Genomic DNA, 9,428 nt, shown 5'->3' on the forward strand with positions numbered 1-9,428 from the left:
CCCTTGCCTATTTTGTAAACGGCCACTTCTCTTTTGGAGGCTGAACAGGTTCAAGTCCCTCAGCCTCTCCTCACAGGGCCTGCCCTGCTGACCCCTGATCATGCGGGTGGCTCTCCTTTGGACCCTCTCCATCTTGGCCACATCCCTCCTGAAGTGCAGCGCCCAGAACTGGATGCAGTACTCCAGCTGCGGCCTGACCAGTGTCGCATAGAGGGGGGGAGGATCACCTCCTTGGACCTGCTTGAGATGCATCTGTGGATGCACAACAACGTATGGTTGGCCTTCCTGACCACGTCCCCACACTGTCAGCCCATGTTTATTGTGGCATCAATGATAACTCCAGGATCCTTTTCTGTCTCAACACTGGTGAGAAGGGAGTTCCCCAGCCTGTACGTGTGCCGCTGGTTCACTTTGAGAGAGTTCCTGGAAATGCGTGAAACTTGTCCTTGGATGGATGGGGTCTCACGGTCTCCCTTGCCTTGCATGGGTGATCCAGGAACATAATAATGTAGCTATGTGAAACAGAAATTACTCTGCTATGCATTTCACTTCACCCTCCAGCCCTTCCTAGCTCTTCCTGCTTGTTACCCTTCCCCTTGTCCTCACCCCTTGGCCTCCTGAGGTAGAGCTACCTGCTGGTGGGGTCAAGAGGGTCCATACATTTGTCCTCCTTGTGACAGCACAGCCTGTGCAGCCATTGCCAGCTCCTCTGAGGGTTGGCTAGTGCCTTGCCTTCCAGCAGGGGAGTGTGATTTGCAGTGGGATCCCATCCAAGGGCTGATGGAGATAATGGATGCATAACACCTGTTAGAAGATGATAGAGCTGTCCTGGGCCCATAAGAAGGTGGAATCTGCTACTGCCCTTAAATAAAGGCTCAGTAGTTTCACCCAACTGGCAACTTTTGGGGGTCTTGGGTGGATACCCATTGCTAAATCCATTTTTAATGAGAATTACATCTGCATGGAGAGTGGATAGCCAAGCAGCTGCCATACATGAGGTGCAACCCAGGTTATTGTAGCCTATCCTCTTCCCTGACTGGAATGCCCTGCAGCACACAGACATCTTGAGGCTAGAGTATCTGATGAACAAGTCAGACAAAGCTGGGATATGAGTTGTGGGGGAGCGGGAGGGACCTGTCAGTGCCAGTCCTTTTGATAGAGGCTCCCAGCTGAAGGTAGGATGGCAGGAAGGGAGGAGACTGGTTCATTGCAGAGGCTAAGATCACATGTGTTACTGAAGAATAGAGACCCTGCTAGTAACTGTGCTTCTTCCAAAGAGGCAGCTGGTCCATCTGTAGCCCTCAAGCAAGGTAGGACCTTCTTGAGCACTTGTCCTGGCACTGGGCAGTGAGAGCTAGGAGCTTTAGAAGCCACCAGCCACCCCAGTTCTTCTGCAGGCCCCTGTAGGGCTAAGGGATTGTTTACAGCCCCCTATATGTTCTTCAGAGAGATCTCACACTCCTATAACCCCTGGCTTGAGAACTGCCCTGGGCCAGAGCCCAAGTCACCAGTACCCTCAGGTTGGTTTGGGGAACAACTGATGGTGTGAAAGGATCAAATATGAAAATAGCTGAGCCCAATCAATCAGCAGAGAAGGCCCCTTGACCTGTGCTTAACATGACCTTAGATCTAGATATGCCACCCCTGAGGTTCCGGCATGTTGCCAAAGCATCACTGCAGCAGGGAGCTCTCTCAGGTCTCTTAATCATTCATTTAATTTAATTAATCAGTCATTCGATTTGCTACTTAATTGTTCCCAGCGGGCGCTCCTGCCCTTCTGTTCCATGAAGCTGTACATTGTCAGGGGATAGCTGAGCAGCGGGTGCTTGGGAGACTAGCCAGGCCCAGAGATAGGTAGGGGGATCCTGGATCCTGCACCCCAATGCTGCATCCTAGCAGGAGGAACCCCTGCCCACTCCCCTCTCAAGTCCTATATGTGTGGCTGGTTGCTGCCAGGCTGCGCTCCATGCCCAGCAGGGAGATTCCCACCCATGGGTATCAGGGAACAGGGCGAAACCCATGGGCTATTTTGTCAGGGAGTCACAAATGCAGGAAAAGGAACAACATGAGACAAACTATTTGCATGAAGGTCTATCCCTTCTCATCCAGACCCCAGGGCTGTGTCACTTGGCTGCTGGTGGTAATATCCTTCAATGCAGCTAATCTCATCTTGTTGTCTGTCTACAGTGAAACCAGTGACCTGGTTCCTTTATTTCTGCCTCCTCAGCATGTGCCCCTCACCCACGCTCCTGAGCAGGCAGCACCCAAGGGGAGAGCTTAAAGAACAGCAGCAAACCTCCTCCTTTCCTTTCTGGGTGTCAGAATCTGGGTTCTCCTGAAATGGGCGCTGTTGACCTAACTGCTCCATATCAAAAGCAAACCCAGAGAGGCTCTTACCAGTCCCACCTTCCATGAATGAAACGCTGGATAATCAGAAAGAATCCAATTGACTTTTCATCATTTTTCCTAGGAAGGTGGATTTTCCCCTTCATTCCTCTATACTGGGGGGCTAGAGGCCTGCACATGCATTGTCCTCATGTTGTCAGAACCACAGTGTCTAGGATATAAGCATGGAAAGGAGGAGAAGCTTTCACCAGTTAACCTGAAAACAATGCTTTTCATGGAACATCGTGCTTGGTCTTGTGTTTGCCCAGCTGGGAGTAGCTTGCTACTTGCACCACATCACTGGAAAGGATCTGGCCTGCCTAATTCCACCTCACTTGATTCTTTGTCTTGATCAGTATCACCAGACAGATTTAAAAAAAAAAGGGGGGGTGGGGTTGGTTTTTTCACTTCCGAGAGCTGTAGGTGTTATCTTTTTAATTGTTTCCTAAGGCTTAAATCTTGTTAACTCAGAAGTTATCTGCACACTCTGGCTGGCACTCTTTGGAGCCGTGCTTTATGAGTAGTATTACGGTAATGCTTCCATCACTACTACCCTACTTCAAGATCAGGGCCATGTTGTATTGGGTGCAGGACAGACAACCTCATGTAAGGTGAGCCCTGCCCCAAGGAGCCCACAATCTAAATGGAAAGGAAGGAGGAGTATTCTTGGGCCACAGTGAAATGAAGTGACTTGCCTACGGTCACCTAGAGAGTCAGTGGTAGTGCTGAGACTTGAACTTTGGTCCCCTGAGTCCCAGAACAGTACATACCAACAAGGCCACCCTTCTGGCAATGCTTTTCCTTTAAGACTTCCTAATATTCTTCTCCTTTCTGGAGGTTCTTGATTGGCAGCAGTCGGCGCCAGCAGGAGGGACCTGCACTTCTGCCTCTACATGTGCCCAAGTCTCATCTCCTCTCTTACCACAGGGCTATGGGAGCTGATGGCCCAGCAGGGGCCAGGAGGCAACTGCTGCGGCTCTGAGAGAGCTGGGTTCACTCCCTACCTTGAAGGGCTATAGTACATTGTGGGCTGAACACCTCCATGTGTCCTCACTGCCACCCATGTGACAGGGCTTAGGGAGCACATCCAAATGGGCTCTACAGTGCTCAGCTGGGTTTAAATTCACAGCTGAAGGAGGGAGGAAATATACCTCTGCCCTCTCAGCCAGCCACCTCTGTGCTCTCGGCCACTGTTAATTTTCCCAAGGTCCTAAATAAAACCCATAAAGCAAGGAGCCAGAGCCAGTCAGAAAAAGGGAAAAAGTGTTTTGGGTTTTTTTAACTCTTAGGAAGCATCCAGTTGTAAATGCTGCCTTGGCTTCTGCAGGAATTGGAGCAGGGAGGTCTCACATACCCATTCTCTTCTCTGAGCCAGGTGTCCCAGCCAGACTACATCTCCCACAGTCCCCTCTGCTTTTGGAAGGGGGTGGCAGGGTATCACCGGATATTTTGGCTGTAGTGCATCATGGGAGGTAGGCATGAGGAAACCAAATGCTGGACCAGTCCCAAACCCTGCTTTGTTTGTTTTCAGATGTTTGGGATTTGAAGAGGAAAATCTCCATCTTCTAAGGGAATCGGATGTTCTCCTTGAAGAGTCGCCTTTGGTTAAAAAGCCAGTTTTCTATTAAGAAACCACCCTTTCTGGGTAGACCCATGTCCCAGGTCTGCTTCCCCAGGACCCTGGTCAAGGTATAGACCTGAGGATAAGACAACACTGCTTATTCTTGTAAGGATGATATGCCACATGAGCGTGTCTTAGCAAACATGTCCCCAAGGCTGGATTAACACATAGGCAAACTAGGCACGTGCCTAGGGCCCTAAGTGAAGAAGTGGCCCGGTTGTGCATATTTGACATATTATAATTATTGAGTGAAAAAAGTAATATAAATATACAGTATTAAGTAGGGAGGGGCCCACGAATTTGTTTGCCTAGGGCCCACTAAAGGGTTAATCCAGCCCTGCACATCCCCAGCTATTGCAGTAACTGAGGCATTGCTGGTGCACTTGTCTCCCCTGTTTTCTCATCTTACAGCACATTGTTGGGGCATTTATATTGTTATGGGGGGCTATGTGGCTGTGGCATGTGGCAGGGGCTAGTGGATGACTCTTTTTGGACCAGTGCTAGTTGCTTGGTTGACTAATTGCAGGGAACTGACCTTTGAGAGCCTTACAGCTGAGGTCCATGGTGAAACACAGCTTACTGTATCATGCTTCTCTAAGTCCATTTGCAATGGGTATAGCTCCTGCAACCTGTTAGGCACGTGCTTAACTTCCAGCGATTAGGTAGTCCCATGGACATCGCACTAGTGAAGTTAAATATGTCAATATTGCCGACTCTGCAAGCCTCACAGTGTTGGGTGCTATACATGGGAGCCCCTGATCCCAGTCATGTGATTCAGTAGGAGACTCCCTGCTTTCACTTTAACAAAAAGGTATGTTTCTAGTCCTTGTGGGCTAGAAGAAAGCCTGCAAAGGCTTGGAAACCAGAAAGCAAATAAACCAGTTGTTTTTGAAATACCCATGGTTTTTGAGATGGCCTCAGGACTTTGTCTCAGCCCAACTTGTGAATTTTGAAGCCTTGTGGCTGACGGTCCTGGAAGATGGAAGCGGCACCATTTTGGCAGAAAAATAGTAAGCAATAAGATGGCAATGTTCACTTTCCTCCATCATTTAATAGTGTTGGAGTGATGTAATAGCCATGATTGTCCAGGAAATATGCGAGAGGCAAGGATTTTTGTGGGTGATATCTTTTATTGGACCAACTGTATAGTTGGGATAGACTTAGACAAGCTTACGAAAGCTGGTCTACATCTATCTCAACTGTACAAGATGTCCAGTAAAAAATATCACCCACAAAAATCCTTGTCCCTAAGCCAGTGGTTCTCAACCTTTTTAGACTCAGAGCCCTGAGGCACCCCTGGCTAAGCACAAGGCACCCCTTGGAAAATGTCACCTCTTCATTTTTACTACAGAAAAATAACAGGGCAATTCTTCTGTTGCAAAGAACTCAGAAAGGCCACAACAGGGCAGAAAGATTTTTAACACTATGACTTCCTATTTGAAATCTCTGGGTTTTTCTTGTGAATCGTGTTTACACACCTGCTAGCGCTAACAGTATGTGGCACCCCCAGCACCCTTGAAAGGATCTCGCAGCACCCTAGTTGAGAATCACTGCTCTTAAGTAATGAAATATTTTCCATCCTTCTCATGGCTTGTGTGCTGTTTGCCTCTTGCCTATGGAATTTGACTGGGCAATGATAGGATCGTTCTGGTTGGTTTCACTCCCATTTTTAAGCCTCTTGCAAGGGAGGGAGTGGGGCTTTTTATCCCAGCAGTGAATTTGACTTGATTTCCTTTCCAAATGGACAACACTAGCGGTAGCATATGTAGGGGTGGGCAGCGGGGCAGTAGCCCCAGAAATTACTTGTTTTTGCCTCTAAACGCTGGTATGAATACTCAGAGTCCAAACAATAGGTGGACGCCTCTCTCCAGCTGTGCTCTATGCATTTAAAGACAAAGCTCGGGTATGCTTTGCCAATAGGAAGACCAGAACTGATTTTTCTTTCACATGGGGAGCTGATTGGCAGGGCCCTCATCCTTAGACTGGTAGTTCTGGGGCAGGCTCTGCCTTTTCGTTTCAGGTGCATACCAGGCCAGGAATGTGTTTCATCCCTGCGGACTGGAGCACTCCAGCGGGGTGCAGGACTTTGCTAGAGATGCAAAGACTTGAAGGTTAGGCAGGATCACTGCAATAATCTAATCTGACTTCCTGCATTGTGCAGACCAGCGAACCTCGCCCAGGAATTCCTGCGTCGGGCCTATACACTTATGGTTTGAGCCAGGCATCTCGGCTCAGCTCCCAGTCTAAATTCAGGGAAGGGGGACACAGGGTGTACCAGGTCCCACGCTGCTCAGATGCAGACCTGCCCCCCAGCCCAGTCCTCCACTCGCTTGGCAGCATGGCAGAGAGGGGATCACAGGTTGCAGCTTGGTAGGTTTTCATGTGGCTCCTCTTTCAAAAGCAATTGCCCCTGGGAGGACCTGCAGTTGTTACTGTGCCCTCCACATGCTGCACTTGTGTACCTGATGCACTCACGCAACCAGGTAAGTGGTGCCCACCAGGCCACGCGTGACACACGCAGCCAGCTGTTGTGCTGGCACCGCCATCGTCAGAGGCTTTAAGCAACATTGGGGGGGGGGGGGGGGGATGTGTGAGACTTTAAGCAACAGTGTGTGTGTGTGTGTGCGCGCGCGCGCGCGCGCGCGCATGCGCGGCAGAGGAAAGGAACAGGAGAACCTGGCCTTGTGTGTGCAGGAGAGAAGGGCGAACACATCAGCTGAGACCTCCAGAGGGCAGCGTTCAAGCTCTCTGTCCTCCCAAAAAGCTTCACTTCCAGTTTTTCAAGGCACTGTGACTTTAAGCTGCAGCCAGGGAGCGGGTCTGTGTGTGTGTGTGTCTGTGTGCGCGTGTGCTTGCCTGCCTGTGTGTGTCTGTGCCTGGAAGAGTCTGCATGAGAAACACACAAGCCTGCAGCCAGCCAAGGAGGAAGAGTGTGAGTGCAGGAGCCTATCCTCAGCGCCTTGCTCTCTCTCCCCCTCTTCTTTTTTTAATGCCCCTACAGATTCCTTGGAACTTCTTATTTCCCCCCGCTTGCACTGACTCAGACACATCTTTTAATCTCCGGGCCCAGGCCCCCCCCTTCCTCTCCCCACCACACACACTCAGCCTTCACACTCTGCTTCCCCCGAGTTCACACCCGCACACACTCCACTGAAAAACAGAAGCAGTTGTCAGCAAGAGCGAGGGGAAGACAGCCGGCCAAACCCCAGTCTCAGGGCACTGGAGATCCGCCTCCCTTGTGTGCACACACACACACACACACACACGCACACACTCACACACACACAGCCCTAGAGAGGAAGAGGCGGTGGACAGCAGAGGAGCTGGGGCTGATCAGAAATAAGGAAGACGGGAAAGAGCTCGCTTGCTGCTTTTCTCCACAGGCATCATGTGGATCTCTTGGTGAAAGGGCTTGGGGGGAACGTACCCCCTTTTTCTTCCCTCCCCCTGCCCCAAGCCCTCCCTCCCCCTTCACAGCTGGCATCAAGGGGGCAGCGGGGGGCTGCCTCTGCCGCTGAAGCCTGGGGGAATAAAATACAGTAAATAAGCTTTTTTTTTTTTAAATAAGAAAGAGAAGGGAAAAAATTTTTCTGGCAAGATGGCCGACCTGGAAGCTGTCTTAGCCGATGTGAGCTACTTGATGGCCATGGAGAAGAGCAAGTCCACTCCGGCAGCCAGAGCCAGCAAGAAGATTCTCCTACCTGAGCCCAGGTGAGCCCAGGCAGGTGTGGGGCAGCTGGATACCTAGGCCCAGCCGCATCCCCTCCTCCCCCGGGAGGAGGTCAGTGTTCGGCGGGGTATTGCAAAGGACCCACCACCTTGCCCACCAACTCCCCCTCCAAAATGCCCACCCCCGGGGCCTCGCTGGAGGCAGAGCTGCCAGCCCAGTGTGGGCAGAGGGGTCTGGGTGGCGTTGCTTCAGGAGGGGAGCAGTGTGTGAGACTGGGCATGGCGGGGCAGTGTGGGTGGGGGGGGAAGCTGGTGCTTTCTGTCATGTCGAAGCTGTTGCTTCCTGATTCTTCTCCCTCACGCCAAGCCCAGGTCCTTCTGTTTTCCTGCGTCCCTCTGTGTGCCTGCCTCCTTATTCCCCACCCAGGGAGAGGGGAGAGAGGGTGGTGATTATACCCCCTCCACTTCTTTCAAACCCACCCCTCAGACCCCAAATCTAGGTTCCCCTCCCCTTCACGTCTGTCAGCGTGCAGCAACCGGGGCTGTGCTCTCCTTGCCGAAGCAGCCCTAGCAGCCAGGACTAGTGAACCCGGGCACCTTGTAACAGTCAGGGATGTTCATTAGAGATTGTCAAGCATGCACCTGCAGGCAGGCACAGGGGACGCTGTCTTGACCTAGGGGTACACAGACCCTGGCATGTTCTCACACCTTCTGATCCCCCACCCTTCGCAGGGTCTGGACTCAGCCCCTGCCTGGCCCAGCCTTGCCATGCCATGCAGCCATCAAGCACATGCTCAAGGGTCCATGTAGTGCAGCCCAGGGCAGGAGATGTAGCACCCATGGTACCTTCTTCCTCCCAGAGGACTTCAATGGGACCACCAGGCTGCTGTGGTCATGGCCCAGCCAGGAAAATGCAGCTGGTTCTGGGGTGTGAGGGATCTGGCAGGGAGGAGAGAAAAGACCTTGAACCAAGGGCCCCAGGGCTGCCTGCCCCCCGCCCCTCATCTGTCTCCCCTACACACACCTCCTGTGCTAGCCATGCTGGACAGATTGGGGCTAGAGCTGTGCAGAGTGTGTCTGAGATGGGCTTATGCCTAGTGCGTGCAGGTGGGTGGGACGAAGGGATGGATAAGGAGCTGGAGGCCTGGATTGGTGGTTGTGGGGGTGAGTAAGAATTTGGAGGGAGGGGGCCAAGTCAGCCAGATTCAGTGCTCTTGTCTCCAGGGAGTTTAGCTAGACTAGACCCCGCTACCCGCCGAGCAAGACCCACCCCTCAGCTTTATGGAGACAGTTTACATTCAGGTCCTGCCAGTCTCTGCCCTTTCCCAGTATCCCTGTTAAAAAGCATCTCTGCCCCACGCTGCCCCTGACAGCCACAGGCATTGCCAGGCCCTGGGAGAGGGGATCTCAGAGCTCAGGCCCCTTGTTGGCCCCAGGTCCCAAGTGCCCCCTGGGCCCATAGCACGTTGGTGTTGAAGGAAGCCCAGGCCCCACCACGTGGGCACGCTAGGTTAGTGGTGACTTGTGGGAGACAGCAGGAAGCCAGCACCAGGCCAGGGGGTGCTGAGAGGTCACACCGCCCTGGGTGATTTTGGTATGAGTGTAGTCCATCCGAATGCATGTGCGATACCCTCTGCCCACACTGTCGGTGGGGACAGACCCCAGGCTCCACAGGGGGGATGGCAGCCTTGCTGCCTCCAGCTGCCCCCTGGTCAGCACAGCAGGGAGGCTGGCCTGGGGAGTTTTCCCCCAG

General features: G+C 52.3%; 1 protein-coding gene across 2 annotated transcripts in view; it reads left to right on the plus strand.

Annotated features, from left to right (window-relative positions):
• The first annotated feature begins 6,703 nt into the window (after window positions 1-6,703).
• Window positions 6,704-9,428, plus strand: part of GRK2 (G protein-coupled receptor kinase 2) — a 23,207-nt gene continuing 20,482 nt past the window's right edge. The window contains exons 1-2 of one of the 2 annotated variants that reach the window (XM_025216144.1): window positions 6,704-6,938; window positions 7,579-7,717. In XM_025216144.1, the coding sequence (XP_025071929.1) occupies window positions 7,605-7,717 (113 nt within the window). In that variant the 5' untranslated portion in view covers window positions 6,704-6,938; window positions 7,579-7,604. Of the gene's footprint in view, window positions 7,718-9,428 lie in introns of both variants that reach the window. The other variant, XM_014524935.2, reaches the window with a different exon arrangement.

Source organism: Alligator sinensis, unplaced genomic scaffold, assembly GCF_000455745.1.
Source record: "Alligator sinensis unplaced genomic scaffold, ASM45574v1 scaffold1002_1, whole genome shotgun sequence".
In the NCBI taxonomy this organism is placed as follows: Eukaryota; Metazoa; Chordata; order Crocodylia; family Alligatoridae; genus Alligator; species Alligator sinensis.